Source organism: Aethalodelphis obliquidens, unplaced genomic scaffold, assembly GCF_003676395.1.
Source record: "Aethalodelphis obliquidens isolate GAN/ISIS:26980383/991018 unplaced genomic scaffold, ASM367639v1 scaffold8, whole genome shotgun sequence".
Classification (NCBI taxonomy): domain Eukaryota; kingdom Metazoa; phylum Chordata; class Mammalia; order Artiodactyla; family Delphinidae; genus Aethalodelphis; species Aethalodelphis obliquidens.
The window spans coordinates 15,709,944-15,731,654 of NW_020837952.1; the positions used below are offsets into that span (position 1 = coordinate 15,709,944).

At 35.7% G+C, this 21,711-nt stretch overlaps 1 protein-coding gene across 3 annotated transcripts in view; it reads left to right on the forward strand.

Annotated features, from left to right (window-relative positions):
- Positions 1 to 21,711, forward strand: part of CAND1 (cullin associated and neddylation dissociated 1) — a 52,418-nt gene that overhangs the window by 15,659 nt on the left and 15,048 nt on the right. For all 3 annotated transcript variants that reach the window (XM_027106948.1, XM_027106949.1, XM_027106950.1), the window contains 4 exons: positions 7,296 to 7,439; positions 17,765 to 17,919; positions 19,729 to 19,852; positions 21,376 to 21,632. In XM_027106948.1, the coding sequence (XP_026962749.1) occupies positions 7,296 to 7,439; positions 17,765 to 17,919; positions 19,729 to 19,852; positions 21,376 to 21,632 (680 nt within the window). The remainder of the gene's footprint in view (positions 1 to 7,295; positions 7,440 to 17,764; positions 17,920 to 19,728; positions 19,853 to 21,375; positions 21,633 to 21,711) is intronic.

The following is a 21,711-nucleotide window of genomic DNA, read 5'->3' on the forward strand; positions in this document are numbered from 1 at the left end:
TGGGTGTTGAATTTTGTTAAAAGCTTTTTCTGCATCTTTTGAGATGATCATATGGTTTTTATTCTTCGAAATGTTAATATGGTGTATCACATTGATTGATTTGTGTATATTGAAGAATCCTTGCATCCCTGGTATAAATCCCACTTGATCATGGTGTATGATCCTTTTAATGTGTTGTTGGATTCTGTTTGCTAGTATTTTGTTGAGGATTTTGGCTTTTTTGTTTTGTTTTGTTTTTTGCAATGCGCGGGCCTCTCACTGTCGTGGCCTCTCCTGTTGCGGAGCACAGCCTCCGGATGCGCAGGCTCAGCGGCCATGGCTCACGGGCTCAGCCACTCTGCGGCATGTGGGATCTTCCCAGACCGGGGCACAACCCGTGTCCCTTGTATCGGCAAGCGGACTCTCAACCACTGCGCCACTAGTGAAGCCCTTGTTGAGGATTTTTGCATCTATATTCATCAGTGATATTGGTCTGTAATTTTCTTTTTTTGTGGTATCTTTGTCTGGTTTTGGTGTTAGGGTGATGGTGGCCTCATAGAATGAGTTTGGGAGTATTCCTTCCTCTGCAATTTTTTGGAGGAGTTTGAGAAGGATAGGTGTTAGCTCTTCTCTAAATGTTTGATAGAATTCCCCTGTGAAGCCATCTGGTCCTGGACTTTTGTTTGTTGGAAGACTTTTAATCACAGTTTCAATTTCATTACCTGTGATTGGTCTGTTCATATTCTCTATTTCTTCCTGGTTCAGTCTTGGAATGTTATACCTTTCTAAGAATTTGTCCATTTCTTCCAGGTTGTCCATTTTATTGGCATGGAGCTGCTTGTAGTAGTCTCTTAGGATGCTTTGTATTTCTGCGGTGTCTGTTGTAACTTCTCCTTTTTCATTTCTAATTTTATTGATTTGAGTCTTCTCCCTTATTTTCTTGATGAGTCTAGCTAATGGTTTATCAATTTTGTTTATGTTCTCAAAGAACCAGCTTTTAGTTTTTTTGATCTTTGCTATTGTTTTCTTTGTATTTCATTTATTTCTGCTCTGATCTTTGATTTCTTTCCTTCTGCTAACTTTTGGTTTTGTTTGTTCTTCTTTCTCTAGTTCCTTTAGGTGTAAGGTTAGATTTTTTATTTGAGATATTTCTTGTTTCTTGAGGTAGGCTTGTATAGCTATAAACTTCCCTCTTAGAACTCCTTTTGCTGCATCCCAGTTGGATCGTCGTGTTTTCATCGTCATTTGTCTCTAGGTATTTTTTGACTTCCTCTTTGATTTCTTCAGTGATCTCTTGGTTATTTAGTAATGTATTGTTTAGCCTCCATGTGTTTGTGTTTTTAATGTTTTTTTTCCCTGTAGTTCATTTCTAATCTCATAGTGTTGTGGTCAGAAAAGATGCTTGATATGATTTCAATATTCTTAAATTTACTGAGGCTTGTTTTGTGACCCAAGATGTGATCTATCCTGGAGAATGTTCCGTGTGCACTTGAGAAGAAAGTGTAATCTGCTGTTTTTGGATGGAATGACCTATAAATATCAATTAAATCCATCTTGTTCAACGTGTTATTTAAAGCTTGTATTTGCTTATTTATTTTCATTTTGGATGATCTGTCCATTGGTGTAAGTGAGGTGTTAAAGTCTCCCACTATTATTGTGTTACTGTCAATTTCCTCTTTTATAGCTGTTAGCAGTTGCCTTATGTATTGAGGTGCTCCTGTGTTGGGTGCATATATATTTATAATTGTTATGTCTTCTTCTTGGATTGATCCCTTGATCATTATGTAGTGTCCTTCTTTGTCTCTTGTAACATTCTTTATTTTAAAGTCTATTTTTTCTGATGTGAGTATAGCTACTCCAGCTTTCTTTTGATTTCCATTTGCATGGAATGTCTTTTTCCATCCCCTCACTTTCAGTCTGTGTGTGTCCCTAGGTCTGAAGTGGGTCTCTTTTAGACAGCATATATATGGGTCTTGTTTTTGTATCCATTCAGCAAGCCTGTGTATTTTGGTTGGAGCATTTAATCCATTCACATTTAAGGTAATTATCAATATGTATGTTCCTATGACCATTTTCCTAATTGTTTTGGGTTTGTTTTTGTAGGTCCTTTTCTTCTCTTGTATTTCCCACTTAGAGACATTCCTTTAGTATTTGTTGTAGAGCTGGTTTGGTGGTGCTGAATTCTCTTAGCTTTTGCTTGTCTGTAAAGCTTTTGATTTCTCCATTGAATCTGAATGAGATCCTTGCTGGGTAGAGTAATCTTGGTTGTAGGTTCTTCCCTTTCATCACTTTAAGTACATCATGCCACTCCCTCTGGCTTGTAGAGTTTCTGCTGAGAAATCAGCTGTTAACCTTATGGGAGTTCCCTTGTATGTTGTTTATCGTTTTCTCCTTGCTGCTTTAAGTAATTTTTCTTTGTCTTTAATTTTTGCCAGTTTGATTACTATGTGTCTCTGCGTGTTTCTCCTGTATGGGACTCACTGTGCTTCCTGGAGTTGGGTGGCTATTTCCTTTCCCATGTTAGGGAAGTTTTCGACTGTAATCTCTTTAAATATTTTCTCAGGTCCTTTCTCTCTCTTTTCTCCTTCTGGGACCCCTATAATGTGAATGTTGTTGCATTTAATGTTGTCCCAGAGGTCTCTTAGGCTGTCTTCATTTCTTTTCCTTCTTTTTTCTTTATTCTGTTCTGCAGCAGTGAATTCCACCATTCTGTCTTCCAGGTCACTTATCCGTTCTTCTGCCTCAGTTATTCTGCTATTGATTCCTTCTAGTGTAGTTTTCACTTCAGTTATTGTGTTGTTCATCTCTGTTTGTTCGTTTAATTCTTCTAGGTCTTTGTTAAATATTTCTTGCATCTTCTCGATCTTTGCCTCCATTGTTTTTCCAAAGTCCTGGATCATCTTCACTATCATTCTGAATTCTTTTTCTTTCTATCTCCACTTCATTTAGTTGTTTTTCTGGGGTTTTTATCTTGTTCCTTCATCTGGTACATAGCCCTCTGCCTTTTCATCTTGTCTATCTTTTTGTGAATGTCAGAAAGGGGTAATTCTGTCATTTGACATCTTAATAAATGTTATAAGGAGGGCATAGTAAAGCAGAGGGAAAGCTATAATTGGTAAAGAAGTAGCAGTCACTCATTTAGTTAGGAGGATGTTTGGTATTTTATGTTGCTAAGTGAACTTACCTGAAATGGATGTTCTGTGTGTTTATGCCCAGGAAAAACATATGCTTTCCCTGAAAGCATCAGATCTGTTTGGGTTATTCATTTGGATGTTATCATTGAAGTTTAGGTATGAGCCTTAGAACAGTTCCTGGACTGTAGGGGCTGCTGGGTCACCCCCGCCCCCCGCCCCCGGCAGTCCTTACTTTTGGCCAAGGGCAGACAAAGTTGGTCTGAAGGGCAGTAAGTCACGTTGTTGATGTCTTCAATTTGGTTGGGATTTTGCTGATTAGGATCAGAGGAGTGGCCATTCAGTATAGTCTGTAGTTGAACCAGGCTTGTTAACTCTCTCTTCCTGTGTTGTAAGATGAATGGTTGAACCGTCTAATGTGTGACAGTGGTTATTCAATAACACTAAGACTGGACAGAATGTATACTGACTATAACACCCAAGTCCTGTGGTTTCCCTTCTACTTCTTTGTCCTTTTCCTAACTTATCCTTTACCATCCCCATATCTAATCCATTTCAAAGACCTACAAACTTTAACCTTGTAAATCTCAAATAGGGTTTGTTCTCATTATATTATTCACAGTAGTTATTTATCTAACATGTACTTTTTCTGGAAGACACATCATGGCCTTCTTGTATTTAGGAACACTAGATAGCACTTCAACACCACGCTTGGGGGTCATTTTAAACAGCAAAATTACCAACAGAAAGCACAAACATGCAAAAAAAAAAAAAAAACGAAAAAAAACACGTGGCTCCAGATAGACTGAGAAGAGGATGCTTGTTTACAGTATGAGAGCTGAAATAGGCAGAGTGTCACCTGGTGCAGTGTCAGCTGGGAGTGTGTGCAGAATGTGTGCTTTGGGTGCTTCAAATATTTCCTGGTTCTTCGCATGTCTGCAAATGTCTTGAAAGCGCTGGAGAATTGATTTGGGGGTTACAACAAATTTTACTCTGCTAATAATGAGAACTGACTGTGTGTACATTTTTTCCGTCTCCATTTATTGTCATAACCCTAATTCTGGCTACCATCATTTCTCACTTAGACTGCTGCATAGCTCTCGTAACTGTTCTCTATCCAGTCTGCTAAATGAAGTTTGGTTCTCTCAAACTGTTTTCCACAGTGTAGATGGAGTAATACTTCTGCAATGTAAATCTGATCATTCCATTTACTCCCCATCTCTACCTCAGATGAGTAGCTTTCCATCACTTTTATTTTATCATTATTATTTTTTAATTTTAAAAAATTGTCTGGCCACGCTGTGCAGCGTGTGAGATCTTAGATCCCAGACCAGGGATCGAACCTGCTCCCTCTGCATTGGAAGCATGGAGTGTTAACCACTGGACTGCCAGGGAAGTTCCTCCCATCACTTTTATTTATTTATTTATTTTAAAACATCTTTATTGGAGTATAATTGCTTTACAGTGATGTGTTAGTTTCTGCTTTATAACAAAGTGAATCAGCTATACATATATCCCCATATCCCCTTCCTCTTGCGTCTCCCTCCCGCCCTTCCTATCCCACCCCTCTAGGTGGTCACAAAGCACCAAGCTGATCTCCCTGTGCTATGTGGCTGCTTCCCACTAGCTGTTTTGCATTTGGTAGTGTATATATGTCAATGCTACTCTCTTCACTTCGTCCCAGCTTACCCTTCCCCCTCCCTGTGTCCTCAAGTCCATTCTCTGCGGCTGCGTCTTTATTCTTGTCCTGTCCCTAGGTTCTTCAGAACCATCCTCCCATCACTTTTAGAATAAAGACTAGAATCCTAGTAAGATCTTCAAATCTCTTTAATCTTTTGGCCCCTGCCTACTTGGCCATAACCTCCCCACCCCCCACACACAGTTTCCTTCTCATGCTTAGGATCTCAGTCTTCCCTGATACACAACTTTCATTCCAGTCTAGGTCATGTTACTTTGTTATCCCATTATCTTTTCTTTATGCCATATTCCTTTCCTTCATAGCATTTATCTCAGTTCATAACTACATATGTAAGTACTCATGTATGTAGTTTTAAAAAATCAGTATGTCTCTATTCAGCTGTTATGTAAGTTCCAAGATAGCAGGAAACAACTGTGTTTGCTTTTGCCAGCCCTTGTATCCATAGTACCTAGCACAGTAACTGACAAATAAAAGGTTCTCAGTACATAGTGAATGAGTATATACAACCTTTCCCATCTTGACCTCAGCCTACATTTCCATCTTCCTGTTAGGTTTCTATTTCCCTGTGCCTCAGACACACTGAATTGCTTCACTCTGAGGTATTATGCCCCTCACCACCACCACCACCATGCACACAAATACATTTAAAATCCCGAAACAGCTTTCCTCATGCAAGCCCTGGTAATCCTTTGAGATCCAAACTAACTATCGGTTCTTTGGTGTGATCCTTGCCAAACACCCTTGAGTGTTTTAGAAAATTTGTGTGAGATTATTCCATTTACCTGTCTGCTGTGTTAGATGAATAAGTTAAGAGGGGACTGAGTATAAATTTATCTTCTCAGCCCTTAGCCCCATACCTAAAGCAGTAAATGCCTAAGAGACGTTTTACAAGTTGACTTTTGAATCTTCCATAGACAGCTTTCAAACTGGTCAAACAATTTCCTTATAAAATTTATAGTGCAAACCTTTTAACACATGAACAGAAGGAACTTTCTGGTTTCAGGGTCACAATTAAAAAGTAGTTCTTCTTATAACCTCATACTATCTCAATCCAGGTTTTCTGAGTTTAAAAAATATTATCTATTGCTAATTTTGCCGGTGCTCATTTCAACTTTCAAAAAATGTTTAACCGTTAATTATTGACTTTTGAAAATCAGTAGACTTGTTTATTAGAGTATAAGCTCTCTGAGGCTAGGAGTCAAGACTTACGTCTTATCTGTTCTTTGCTCATAGTCCAGCCTTTGTAGCATCATAACAGGCAGTGAATAAATAAATGGTAAATAAAGGAAGGAATCTGTGTACCAGTATAGTTTCTTCAGAACTATAAAGTAACTTTTTTTTTTATTGGAATTACATGCTTTTTTACTTAAATTGATGATCACTATGTTTTCTCTTCAACCAGATGATTAACATTTCAGGGGTTCTTAGAGGTCCTAACTGGTATGGTTGTTTAATGGATTTTATCTAAGTAAAATACTTAAGGTGCTTTTCATGCTTTGTGTGTAGAAGTGCCTGCATTAGTGTTCTATTCAGTTGTTCTTTTAACTTTCTAGAATATTGTGTGGTTTTAATTTCATTTTGTCATCATATAAAATGGGGAGGGGCTTCCAATTAGAAGAACGATGTTAATTTTTAAAAGGCCCCTGCTTAATTTACCTTGTATTATCCCAATTTGAACATATGCTTTTCTTTATAAGCAGTTTAATAAGACTTGATAAGAATTGTGCTTGCGCATAGTTTAAAACTTTGTCCTTTGGTAGTGGTTCTTAAGGAAAGGGGGCTGTATGTCTGTTGGAATAACTTTTGGAATCACCTCTTCATCGTTTTGAAAATACATTTGATCCTGGTTGTGGGAGTTGGGGTGGAGGTGAGAATTTGCATTTTGGAATTTTCCCAGTGATTTGTAATATGTAACTCCCAATCCAACAACACAACAGTATTACACAGGAAGGTATTCTTAATGTTAGTTAAAGACTTCCTAGATAAAATTCAAATCACATGCAACGAAAAAGTAAAGAGGAGCTTTTCTTCCCCTAAAAGCAGTGATGCAATTACAGCTGACCCCTGAACAATGGGTTTGATCTGCACGGGTTCACTTATATGGGAAATTTTTTCAATAAATATGTACTACATGTACTACACGATCTGTGGTCAGTTGAATCTGCAGATGCAGAAGTGCAGATGTGGACGGTGACTGTAAAGTTATACATGGATTTTTAGCGAGGTGGGGGGAGGGTGACCCCCTTGACCGCCACGTTGTTCAGTGGTCAACTTTATTAGAATGAAAGAGCATTCATTGAAGGTCCGGTCAGTAAATTTGAAATCAACACTAACCCGGGGAAAATAATTTTAGCCAATGATACCTTGTTTAGAAGACTAGATCAGGACTTAGATATGAATGATAGCATTGGATTTGAAAACTGTGATTTTTTTTTTATTAGTGCTTAGAAAATTTTAATTACCAACAAATTTTAATTTTTTGACAGGTTTATGGCTACAAATGATTTGATGACAGAACTGCAGAAAGATTCCATCAAGTTGGATGATGATAGTGAAAGGAAGGTAGTGAAAATGATTTTGAAGTTACTGGAAGATAAAAATGGAGAGGTACAGAATTTAGCTGTCAAATGGTAAGTTGTTTTTTACTTGCTTCCTACTGCCTTCACTTTCCTTTAAAAAATCCAGTGTAATAACTGGTAGATTATCTTAGTCTTGTACTATGTCTTTCTGGAGTTTTTCTTTAGAATTTGTAGGTGATTTGGTTTAGTATTTGTACTTGGTACATGAGACACATTTCCTTATATGTAGTTTCTGTATTGGCTGGACATGTTATTTTAATTTTTATGAAATACATGTAGGAAACTCCAGAAAGAGTAATTCTCTTACTTGTTTGGCCAGGTTTTTTAGCTAGGTTAAAAGGCCTATCCATCTCTGTATTCCGGGGAGGAGGGGTGGTTTTAAGAACCAATGACAAGGAAGTAAAAAATAAGACTTGATAAAGGATAACAACAGTTAAAACTATAGTTTAATTGACACTGATGATACAGTAGTTACAAAGAATCTCCTAAAAATTGAGAATTCCAGTTACCTTTGTGTGTATGGTGCATTGACAGCATCTTGTTAGGTGTGATATTGACCACTGGACTCTTATTCTTAGTTAAAGGTACAGAATTTGAGTTCTTGGTAAATTGTATTAGTGCATCTATTTAATTTATGCATACCAAACATTAGAAACCCTTAAAAATTTATAAGTAAGTTATTAGTAAGTATAACTTCTGGTTTCATATAAAAATTAAATTATAGAATTTTATGTCATTTTGTATGGCATATAATATCTGGTATCAATTTAAATAAAGTATTGTCTCATTACCTTTGTTGGATTTTCTTATAAAGGTTTTACATTTATTTTAGGCTAAGCTTTTACATATCCTCTGTAAAAAGAGGCAAAAGTATGAGAAATCATTGGTCAGCATAGAATTTCTAGACATGTAGTACAACTTTCTTTAACTTGGAACATTAGCAAGTTTAAAATCAAATGGGTCTTCAAAAAATGGTAAATTGCAGAATAATGCGAATGAGTCTAGTTTTACTTAAATAATTATTTTTCATCTTTTGTTTCTTTTGCCATGTGCTTATTAATAAACAAAATTGTTTGGTTCAAATTATGTGCTGAGCAATAAGCAGCCTTTAAAAATGATAATAAAATGTAGGCTTTGTCCCAGATTGAGAGGTGAGAGGTACACAGGTCTTTATTCACTTGAGTATGAAACTTGTTAGAAACCTGATCGTTTGAGCTTTTGATGATCTTTTATACTTAAAATTTAACAGGTTGGGGGGAAAATGATGTATATTCAGGAAAATAAGAAAGGAATTAAGATATTAACAAAAGTAATATATTAGGTGATAAAACCCAAGAACTGATTCTTGGAGGAGGGAAAATCCTAATAGATAGAAATTGGAAAATTTATCAAAGAACTCATCACCCAAAAGAAACTCATGCCCAGAAATCTTTCACACAACTCTTTGAAACCTCGAAGAGCAGATAATTCCAGTATAGATAGTTTTTGAACTATTTCAGAACATAAAGTATGAAAACTTTCCAGTCTTATTTTTAAACCAAATACTGATGATAAATTCTGACTAAATACAACACTAAAAAAGAAAACTACACACCAGTTTCATTTAAATGTTCAAAATAAAATCCAACAATACATTAAGTATAATATACTTTGACCAAGTGAGGTTCATTCATCCCAAGAGTATAAGGACAGTTTAATATTATGTGCTTTATTAATATTTTTATTCCATCATGTTAATAGATCAGAGGAAGAAAAGAATAATGTAAACAGTAAGAATTCAATGAAGGAACTGGATGTAAAATTAATGAACAGAAATAAGTAGCCTTCACATAAGCAAATAACCAGTTAGAAGATATGGAAACAAATGTCCATTTATTATAGTAACAGAAAGACAAAATGCCTAGCAATAAATGTGACAAGAAATGTTACAGTGGTGACCTTGGGTGGGGGTGTTGCATGGTTTAAGGTAAGGTTACAATTTTCTTTTTAAAAACTTTCTTTTATAGAAGAAAAACTTTACTCTTGACCAATAACAAAAACATACTCTCAGAAAAATGTACTTGGAACCAATGGAAAGACATCTCAGGTCCTTGGATAGGATAACTCAACAGGGTTGTCAGTTCTCTCCGGGTTATTTTAATGCTAACTTAATTCTAAAAATCAGTAAGTTTTTCCCACAAGCTAGACAAGTTGATTCTAAAGTATATTTTCGTGGAAGGGAGAAGAGGGACAGGGTATTTGCTCAAGATAGACAAAAAATTCCCTGAAAATTTCTGGAGTTGGAGGTGTGTTGGCTAGCCCTACTAGATACGAAAACATACTATTACGTTTATCTAAAATGAAAGCAGTGAGGTAGTGAGGCATTAATAGACCAGTAGTGTAAAAGAGAATGGAAAATATTCGTTACATGATGCAGTTGGTGGCATCATGAGAAAAGCTGGACCTTTTTTCAAAACACTGGATAACCATTTGAAAAAGATAAAATTGTGTCCTTACCTCACAACTTCCCTACTTAAGGTCAACATTGTTCACCTTTAATTGGTTTTATGTTGGATGTATTAGGCTATTGTGAATAAAGAGACAGTGAACATTCTTGTGTGAGTCCTTTTCAGGACATGTGTCTTTATTTCTTAGGAAGAATGAAATTGCTTTTGTCCATTTAGATTTTTAAGAAACTGTGGAATTGTTTGCCAAAGTATTTTTACCATTTTACGTGAAAGTACCAGTTGTTCCACATTATCATCAGCAGTTGGTTGTGTCACTCTTCTTTTTTTTTTTGGGCCGCGGCATGCGGGATCTTAGTTCCCCTACCAGGCGTGGAAGCCTGTAGTCTTAACCACTGGACCACCAAGAAAATCCCGGTTGTGTCACTCCTTAATTTTAGCTATTCCAGTTGGTGTATAGGTGTAGTTTTAATTTACATTACCCTGATGACTAATGATGTCTAATGTCATTTTGTCTATTGGCCATTTATTTATTTTTTTGTGGACTTTTCCCTGTTTTTAAAATTGAGGCTGTCTTTTTACTATTGAATTATAGGAGTTCATATATTCTGGATATAGGTCCTTTGGCACATATATGTCTTATAGTATTTTCTCCCAATTTGATGATCTTAAGTTTTTAATTTATTTTAAAATTTAGTTTAGTTTGATTTAATTTATAAATTAATTTCAACTTTCATGGTTATTGCTTTCTGTGCTGAAGAAATCTTTTATGTTGCAAAGATTTTTCTCTTGTGTTTTCATCTAAAAGCTTTGTAGTTTCAGCTTTTATTTTTAGTCCTGTGATCTAGAATTAATTTTTGTGAAGTAGGAATTGAGCTGTTTTTTTTTCTATATGGGAATACAGTTGTTGAAGTACCAATTTATTGAAAACATCTTCGTTTCGGTACTGAATTGCTTTGACATCTCTGTCAAAGTCAGTTGACTATAAAAGTGTAAGTCTATTTCTAGACTATTCTGTTCCACCGATCTATTTGTCTGTTCTAATGCCAGTACCATACAGTTTTATTAGCATAGCTCAGGCTTTTTCAGGCTTGGCACTGTTGAGTTTTGGGGCCAGATAATTCTTTGTTATGGCGAGGTATCTTGTGTATTGCGTGTGTTGTTGGATGTTTAGCAGTATCTGAGCCTTTACCCACTATTTTTGCCAGTAGCATTCCTTCATCCTCCAGTAGGAACAACCAAAAATGTCTCCAGACTTTGCCAAATGTCTGTGGAAGGGCAGAAGTCACCCCTGGTTGAGAAACACTGGTGTAGATCTATAGAAGTCTGAAGTAAGGTAGTGTAAGTTCTCTAGCTTCATTCTTTTCTCAAGAGTATTTTGATTTTTTAAGTTCTCTGTATTTCCATGTAAATTTTAGAATGTTAATTTCTGTTTTAAAAGTAAGCTTGCTCAAATTTTGATTGAGATTGTGTTGAAGCTATAGAAATATTTGGAGAGAATCAACAATTAACAATACTGAATCTCGTAACTGCAAACCGTACTATCTCAATTATTACAGTAATTTTTGTTGATTCCTGGGGATAGTCTGTCTAAACAATCGTCATCAGTGAATATCCCCCTTTTTCGATCCTGATTTTGGTAATTTGTGATTTCTCTTTTTTTCCTCCCTCAATTCATTTAATCAGGGATTTACCAACTTTACTAATCTTATCAAAGAACTGACTTTAGGGTTTGTTATTTTCCCTATTGTCTGTTGCCTTATTTAACTGATTGCTTCTCTTTTATTATTCCTTTCTTTCCACTCATTTTTTTCCTTTCTAATTCTTAAACATTTAAAGGTATATATGCTCTAAGTAAATTGTGGTATTTTTATTATTCAGTTTGAAATATTTTTAATCTCCATTGTGATTAGAAGCAATTTTCAAATATTTGGAGACTATCTAGATCTTTATTTTTATTTTTAATGGTTTCTAATTTAATTGCATATGGTCAGAGAACCATACTCTTTAAGGTTTCAGGGAGGTTTATTTGTTTTGGTTTCTTTTGTCTCATTGAGATTGGTTTTATGGTTCAGCATATGATAGGTCTTGGTGGATGAGGATGTTCCCTGTCCACTTGAAAGCGTATTCTACAGTAGTTGGGTATGGTATATTATAAACGTTAGGTCAGGGTAGCTGATAGTGTTGTTCAGATTTATATCCTTTGTGATTGTTTTTTCTTTTCTTAATATTAAATACTGAGAAAGGAGTGTTAAAATTTCCAACTATAATTGTCAATTTATCTGTTTTTCTCTTTAATGCCAATTTTTGCTTCATGTATTTTAAAGTATGATTAGGGGCATACGCATTTATAATTATGTCTTCCTAATGTTTGATGTTTTTATGAGTATAAAATGTTTCTTTGTAAATACATTTGGAATATATTTTTTCTTGGAATATATTTTTTCTTATGTTCATATAGCTGCTCCAGTTTTTTTTAAGATTAGTGTATCTTTCTCTATTTCAGTTTTTAATCTGTTTTTATTTGTATTTGTTTATTTTTTGGCTGCATTGGGTCTTTGTTGCTGCTCGCGTGGGCTTTCTCTAGTTGAGGCGAGTGGGGGCTACTCTTCATTGTTGTGCACCGGCTTCTTATTGTGGTGGCTTCCCTTGTTGTGGAGCACCGGCTCTAGGTGTGCGGGCTTCAGTAGTTGTGGCACGCGGGCTCAGTAGCTGTGGCTCACGGGCTGTAGAGCGCAGGCTCGGTGGTTGTGGCGCACGGGTTTAGTTGCTCCGTGGCATGTGGGATCTTCCCGGACCAGGGATCGAACCCGTGTCCCCTGCATTGGCAGGAGGATTCTTAACCTTTGTGCCACCAGGGAAGTCCTGTGTTTTAAAATTATGCGTCTTGTAGACAGCAGATGGTTAGGTCTTGCTTTTTTTTCTTCTATTCAGTTTCATAATTTCTTCCCTTTGATATGAGTGTTTTAGTCCATTGTTGTTTATTGTTAAGTATTGATATAGTTAGATTTAGGTGTGCCATTTTACTTTTTTTTTTTCCATTTGTTTCTTTTGTTGTGTGTTTTTTTGGGGGGAGTTTGTTTTTAATTGTTTTTTTTCATGCCTTCTTTTGGGTTAATCAAATATTTTATAGCAGCAGTTCTCAAAGTTTGATTTGGGGGTCCCTGGGACATCTGTGACCACGAAAGTTCAAAACTGTAATATGAATGATACTAAGGTGTTATTCACCCTTTGATGCTCATTTTCCCATAAGTATACGGTATAATTTGCTCATTTTCCCATAAGTATACGGTATAATTTCCACAGGCTACATGACACATTATATCACAAAAAATTGAATGCAAAAGCAGATGTGAGAATCCAGTTATTTTAAGCCCAAACATTAATTTGCAAAAATGTGAAACAGCTGTTTTTCTCATTTTTTGTTTTTTGGAAAATATAGTTATTCCTTTAAAATGTTAAATTTATGTTAACATGTGCCTTTATTATTGTTACTTTTAATTTTTAATGTGGTAAGCATTGACAGATACATACAGCCCACATAAAGAAAAATTCTTTGGGGTCTTCATTGATTTTCAAACTGTTAAAAGGGTTCCTAAAATCAAAAGTTGGGAAGTGTCTTGTTTTATAATATTTAATTTTGATTTCGTCTGTTGACTTTTCAGATACATCATCTTTGTGTTATTTTAAAAATTGTCACTCTAGGCTATGGATTATAAATTGCATCTTAAATTTACCACAGTCTTAAAAGTTAATATTGTACCACTTGATATAAATTATATAAACCTTGAAATAACATTTTTCCATTTACCTTCCTCCTGGCTATCTGCTACTATTATTTTTTAAATTTGTGTGTGTGTGTCCATAATACAGTATTATTGATAGTTGTGAGAAAAAATATATAGTCTCTTAAATGTAGCCTTTTAGGTATACACACATTTACCATTTCTGGTGATCTTTATTCCTTTCTGTAAATCTGAGTTATCATTTGGTTTAATTTACCTTTAGCCTAAAGAACTTCCCTTGGCAATTTCTGTAGTATAGGTCTGGTTGCCATGTAGTCTCAGCTTTTATCTGAAGTTGTTTTTAATATAAATTTTTATTATTCTACATTTTTAAAGGGTGATTTCACGGAATATGGAATTCTAGGTAGACACTTTTTCCCATCTGTTTTTAGTTCCATCATTATGCATTCAAATTGTTTTCTAAAATAGAGTTTTAGAGATTTTGTAATTGTTATCTGCAGGAGGTTTAGTCCAACAAAGCTATTTTGCCATTTTAGAAGCTACAAGTCTTTAAATTCATTTTTGGAATTCCTTTTATTTCAAATCCCAATTTGTATTGTTTCACATTAGGTCTCTGCATATATGCCATGTCTCTTATTATCATTTCCATCCATTTGGATTGCGCTGTTCTTGGATTTCTCCAACATTTCTGTTTATTTTTCTTCTTTCTTTTTTTGAAATTTATTTTTTATTTATTTACATCTTTATTTACATCTTTATTAGAGTATAATTGCTTTACAGTTGTGTGTTAGTTTCTGTTTTATAACAAAGTGAATCAGTTATACATATACATATGTTCCCATATCTCTTCCCTCTTGCGTCGCCCTCCCTCCCACCCTCCCTATCCCACCCCTCTAGGCGGTCACAAAGCACCGAGCTGATCTCCCTGTGGTATGCGGCTGCTTCCCACTAGCTATCTACCTTACATTTGGTAGTGTATATATGTCCATGCCTCTCTCTCACTTTGTCACAGCTTACCCTTCCCCCTCCCCATATCCTCAAGTCCATTCTGTAGTAGGTCTGTGTCTTTATTCCTGTGTTAACCCTAGGTTCTTCATGACATTTTTTTCCCCTTAAATTCCATATATATGTGTTAGCATACGGTATTTGTCTTTCTCTTACGGACTTACTTCACTCTGTATGACAGACTCTAGGTCTATCCACCTCATTACAAATAGCTCGATTTTGTTTCTTTTTATGGCTGAGTAATATTCCATTGTATATATGTGCCACATCTTTATCCATTCATCCGATGATGGACACTTAGGTTGTTTCCATATCTGGGCTATTGTAAATAGAGCTGCAATGACCATTTTGGTACATGACTCTTTTTGAATTATGGTTTTCTCAGGGTATATGCCCAGTAGTGGGATTGCTGGGTCATATGGTAGTTCTATTTGTAGCTTTTTAAGGAACCTCCATACTGTTCTCCATAGTGGCTGTACCAATTCACATTCCCACCAGCAAGAGGGTTCCCTTTTCTCCACACCCTCTCCAGCATTTATTGTTTCTAGATTTTTTGATGATGGCCATTCTGACTGGTGTGAGATGATATCTCATTGTAGTTTTGATTTGCATTTCTCTAATGATTAATGATGTTGAGCATTCTTTCATGTGTTTGTTGGCAATCTGTATGTCTTCTTTGGAGAAATGTCTATTTAGGTCTTCTGCCCGTTTTTGGATTGGGTTGTTTGTTTTTTTGTTATTGAGCTGCATGAGCTGCTTATAAATTTTGGAGATTAATCCTTTGTCAGTTGCTTCATTTGCAAATATTTTCTCCCATTCTGAGGGTTGTCTTTTGGTCTTGTTTATGGTTTCCTTTGCTGTGCGAAAGCTTTGAAGATTCATTAGGTCCCATTTGTTTAGTTTTGTTTTTATTACCATTTCTCTAGGAGGTGGGTCAAAAAGGGTCTTGCTGTGATTTATGTCATAGAGTGTTCTGCCTGTGTTTTCCTCTAAGAGTTTGATAGTTTCTGGCCTTACATTTAGGTCTTTACTCCATTTTGAGCTTATTTTTGTGTATGGTGTTAGGGAGTGATCAAATCTCATACTTTTACGTGTACCTGTCCAGTTTTCCCAGCACCACTTATTGAAGAGGCTGTCCTTTCTCCACTGTACATTCCTGCCTCCTTTATCAAAGATAAGGTGACCATATGTGCGTGGGTTTATCTCTGGGCTTTCTATCCTGTTCCATTGATCTGTCTTTCTGTTTTTGTGCTAGTAGCATACTGTCTTGATTACTGTAGCTTTGTAGTAGAGGCTGAAGTCAGGGAGCCTGATTCCTCCAGCTCCGTTTTTCGTTCTCAAGATTGCTTTGGCTATTCGGGGTCTTTTGTGTTTCCCTACAAATTGTGAAATTTTTTGTTCTAGTTCTGTGAAAAATGCCAGTGGTAGTTTGATAGGGATTGCATTGAATCTGTAGATTGCTTTGGGTAGTTGAGTCATTTTCACAATGTTGATTCTTCCAATCCAAGAACATGGTATATCTCTCCATCTATTTGTATCATCTTTAATTTCTTTCATCAGTGTCTTTTCTGCATACAGGTCTTTTGTCTGCTTAGGTAGGTTTATTCCTAGATACTTTATTCTTTTTGTTGCAGTGGTAAATGGGAGTGTTTTCTTGATTTCACTTTCAGATTTTTCATCCTTAGTGTATAGGAATGCCAGAGATTTCTGTGCATTAATTTTGTATCCTGCTACTTTCCCAAATTCATTGATTAGCTCTAGTAGTTTTCTGGTAGCATCTTTAGGATTCTCTATTTATAGTATCATGTCATCTGCAAACAGTGACACCTTTACTTCTTCTTTTCCGATTTGGATTCCTTTTATTTCCTTTTCTTCTCTGATTGCTGTGGCTAAAACTTCCAAAACTTTGTTCAGTAAGAGTGGTGAGAGTGGGCAGCCTTGTCTTGTTCCTGATCTTAGTGGAAATGGTTTCAGTTTTTCACCATTGAGGACGATGTTGGCTGTGGGTTTGTCATATATGGCCTTTATTATGTTGAGGAAAGTTCCCTCTAATTCCCCAGATCATACTGCCTACTACTTTTCTAGTCAGGCAGTCAGTCAGCTGTTATTTATTGAGAATCTGTATGTGAAACAATGATCTGAGCATTTATCAAATTAAATTATTTTCATCATGTCACTAATGCTTGAGAAAATGCATTGGCTCCCAACTTTACCACATCACATTTAAATTCATTGGCCTAACTTTAAAGATTCTCCTTAATATCCCAGGTGTTTGCCTTTCCTATTTTGTGTTTCATCTGCCTTTTGCATCAAGCAATTCTTTTGACTTCTCATTTCTTTCAGCATGTATTCTATTCATTCTAGTCTCTCATTTGAAGTGCTCTTTTTTCTAACTATACTCCATAAATACAAGTACCTAAAAATCTGTCTCCAAGGTGCAGTCTCCTGTCTGTAAATAAATACTAACATTGAAATTAAAAGTTGTTTTCTTTTTTTTAATTGTGCAGAGTAGTGAATTTCTAAAGTAGTTATGTGAGTTCCTTACCTCACCAACCAGATGGTAAAGTTTTGAAGATAGGGGCCATACTTTTGTTATTCAATACAGTCTTGAATACAATGGCTCCTCAATGAATAGTCATGCAATAAACATTATCTCCGATGTGCTAAATTCTGTGGCAAGGACACGGTGGAAGAGCTTTTCCCAGTTACTTGATACTTTAAAAATTTAAACAAGAAAATAAAAAGAATATAAATTTTTTGGTTCATGAGTTGGAGTTGATGATAGATGGTAGGAAGGAAGGGTCACAGTTGGGAAAATGTGATACACTGGATGGAATTTCTATTGCAGGTAAATCATAGGATCCTTGTTAGGAGCAGACTCCTAATTAGCCTTCTTATTATTAAAGGATGTTGTGTGTATTTGAAGGGTTTGTCGGGAGAAGGTGAAAGCATCTTCGAGTTTCATGATACTGTGATGAAAATAAGTGGGAAAAAATTGGAAACTGCAAAGAGCTTATTAAGAATTTTTTAACACTCTTATTCATATACTATCTATGTTACAGGCATAGCATTTATTTCGTGTTGACAGTTGCTAGGCAGAAAAGTTAATGTTTTCACTCATCTGTTTTTCTGTTTTTGTTTATCTAGATTTAAAAAATGTTTTTTCTTCCTTATGTTACAGTCTTGGCCCTTTAGTGAGTAAAGTGAAAGAATACCAAGTAGAGACAATTGTAGATACCCTCTGCACTAACATGCTTTCTGATAAGGAGCAACTTCGAGATATTTCGAGTATTGGCCTTAAAACAGTAATTGGAGAACTCCCTCCAGCTTCCAGTGGTAAGCAAGAATGCTTTTTTCTCCTATTTCCCTTTTATAAATGGAGGTATTTCTCCTCCACCGTTTTTTTTTTTTTTTCCCTCCTGACCAGGGAGGGAGAGAGGTATCTATCCCTAAAAGATCTTTGTAAAAAAAAGTCCGGAGTCTTATTTTTGCTTAAAAATATTATTTTGATTGAATTTAAGTATCTCTTTGGAATACCAGTTCTGAAGGATTTTTATGTTGGAATAAGATTTTATATTGTATTAAATGTGACTTGCAGAATAGAGTTAAGCCAGCCTATGCAATGAGAGAAAAGATAACCAAAATCATGAGTTATTTCTGATTAGCTTTCTATTTTCAATGTTAATTTTGCTTTGCTTTAGAATTTATGATGTAAAACTTAGCACCATTAAGACAGCTGTGAAAGAGTTCAGTTTACTAGTATCTTTAATTAAGGCTGAGCCTTTTATAGCTACTTATAATTTTTTTAAAATTTAAAACTACAATTAACGAATTTGTCAAGTAATTAGCTTTTGACCTCTGACAGATGTTCATGTAATGTAAGTTTTAGAATTTGTCTTGACTGCTAAGCTACAGGCTAAAATTTCAGGCTAAAGTTACTGTCTCATCTGCAAATGGGGTGAAATTACTCTCTTTCATGGAAAGAGGTATATTGGTAATAATGTAGTCTTAGTATGTAGTTTTCACTCATTTACTTAATAAATATTATTCTCTATGCTAGGTATCATGCTAGATAGTGCGTGTATATTATTTCACTGTCTAAAAATGTCAGTCATATGGGAGGTCTTAAATGTAGATTGTTGATAAGGGAACTGAAATTCAGAGATTAAGTTAATTCATCCGAAGTTTTGATTACCTGGTTGGACGAAGATTCATACCCATTATCTTTTAATCCAAAGGTGATGGTTTTTTTTCACTGTATCATGCCAATGTTACTTTATTTCACCAACTCTGAAGTATGTTATTTATAGTTGTATTAGCTACATTGATATTTTCCTTATTTTTTTCCCTCTCATTGAAACATGTTTGTTTTTAGCTGATTTCTGGCTCTAACAAGAATTCTATTAACCATTCAGATTTTTACTTTCACAGTTTTTTGTTTCCTTTTTTTTTCTCCCTGGTCAGTAACAACACAGATCTACTTTAAAATAGTCATAATCTTTATTGATGAGTCTCCTGGAACAACATTTCTACTTTGTTTGGATTGGAAAGGATCTTATTAGGTTACTAGTAAAGAGGACTTAAATAGAGAAAAATGTCATCACTGCTTTCCAATCTAGAGGTGTAAGCACTACAGTTACTGTTAGCTCCATAGCTGGCATTCATGCCAGTGCACAGAAATAGTTGTCCAGTAGACTCTACTGAATCGATACTGTTTTCCCTGTTTTGTGTACTCCTGCAGCGGGGTCTAATTCTTACTTATGTCTAATAAATTATTTGATTAAAAAACCTGTTTTGAAACATTTTTCTTCTTTAAGATTTTTTTTGATGTGGACCATTTTTAAAGTTTTTATTGAATTTTTTACAATATTGCTTCTGTTTTATGTTTTGGTTTTTTGGCCTCGAGGCATGTGGGATCTTAGCTCTCCAACCAGGAATCGAACCCGCGCCACCTGCGTTGGAAGGCGAAGTCTTAACCACTGGACCGCCAGGGAAGTCCCTTGAAACATATTTTTCTGACATGGATCTCTTGAGTCAGTTTTAAAATCAAGTTTAGAGTTGCTGAGTATTTGCTAACTAGCATGAATATAAGGTGGAATTCAACATACTTGCCTTGAAATCATAATCGATTTCTTATTCATGCAGGCTCTGCATTAGCTGCTAATGTATGTAAAAAGATTACTGGGCGTCTTACCAGTGCAATAGCAAAGCAGGAAGATGTCTCTGTTCAGCTAGAAGCCTTGGATATTATGGCTGATATGTTGAGCAGGTAAACATGACTTGTTTGTATTACTTATAATACAAATATTTGTGCATTTATTAAGAACGCTTTCGGATAAATATAATAAAACTTGGTCTAAAATTATTCATGTTTAAATTGTGTCTGTTTTATAAATGTGTGTGGTTAGAAGTGAGGGAAGAAAAAAGCTAATTATATTATGTAATACTGCATAGCAAGCATATTTCTTGTAGTTTTGAAAAATAATAAAATTTGTGACTTAAACATTTCAGCAGAGTTTTTATATTTTGTTTTACTCTTTGATGTTCTTGAATACAATGATCTACTTGGATAAGGAAATGTGCTGGTAGGAGTGGCAAGTTTTCCAGTTAAAATAATGCTGGTATTCTTCAGCAGCCATGATTTTTTAGAGCATGTGTTGTGAGGGTGGAAGGAACTTGGCTTTATATATTTGTTGCTTTTCTACTTTTCCTCTGGAAGTCAAACTTGGGAATATAGAAAGAGATCTAAGCAACTCCAACGGGGAAGTAACCTTAAAAGACCTGTCAGTTTCAGTTTGTCCCTGATTCTTACAATCATTATACGTCATCATTATTTGTCTGTTATTTGTGGCTAATTCACTTGAACTTGAAAATAATCAAGTGCCTTCATGTGGTACAAATACATAGTAAAAGTGAAGAGCTATCATCCTAGCCCACAAAGAGCTTATACTTTGCGATAGGAGGTAAGAACACAAATGGCTATAATGTAAGGCAGAATTGGACTAAATATTAACGGAGAGTATAGTGTATTTGGGGGTTTAAAATGGAAGGATCCAAGAAAGTTTGTTATGGAAACAGTGGCATTTGAATTTAGTTTTGAAAAGTGGGTAGGGCACAGGTGTCTATGCTTAAACATAGAATATATCAGAATATGTAAGTAGTCTTGAGTTGGGAAACATTGTATTCTAATTTTCCAGAATATAGAATGAATAGAAAAGTGGTAGGAGATCATTTTGATACATTGGAGTCTTGTTGAGGAGGGTGAGGAATTTATGCTTAATTTGATAAGTAGTGAAAATTCAGTTAGACCTTTTTTTTTTTTTTTTTTGCGATACATGGGCCTCTCACCGTTGTGGCCTCTCCCATTGCGGAGCACAGGCTCCGGACGCGCAGGCTCAGCGGCCATGGCTCACGGGCCCAGCCGCTTCGCGGCATGTGGGATCTTCCCGGACCGGGGCACGAACCCGTGTCCCCTGCCTTGGCAGGCAGACCCTCAACCACTGCGTCACCAGGGAAGCCCCTCAGTTAGACCTTTTGTCCTGCGTGTGACTTGATCACTAGCACTGTCCTGGCAGGACACAGACGTTTGACTGCTATTGAGTCATTGAACTGCACATGTGAAATGATTTGAAAGAGAGGGTTGGACCAACAAGATCGTTGAAACTTAGTGTGTAGATTTGTAGAGGAAAGACAATAGGGAGAAGGGGTAATCAAGAGATGGTCAGAGGGCAGACATTTCAGTAGTACTTGGACATTTTGTATTTATTTGTTTTCTTTTTATTTTATTTTAAGGCAAGGAGGACTTCTTGTTAATTTCCATCCTTCAATTCTGACCTGTCTGCTCCCCCAGTTGACCAGCCCTAGACTTGCAGTGAGGAAAAGAACCATTATTGCTCTTGGCCATCTGGTTATGAGCTGTGGAAATATAGTTTTTGTTGATCTTATTGAACATCTTTTGTCAGAGTTGTCCAAAAATGATTCCATGTCAACAACAAGAACCTACATACAATGTATTGCTGCTATTAGTAGGCAAGCTGGTCATAGAATAGGTAAGAAATATTTATGTATTGAAAAGTTTTCTTTAAAAAATATTAACGAATGTTTATAAGAACTAATATGCTTTTCTTA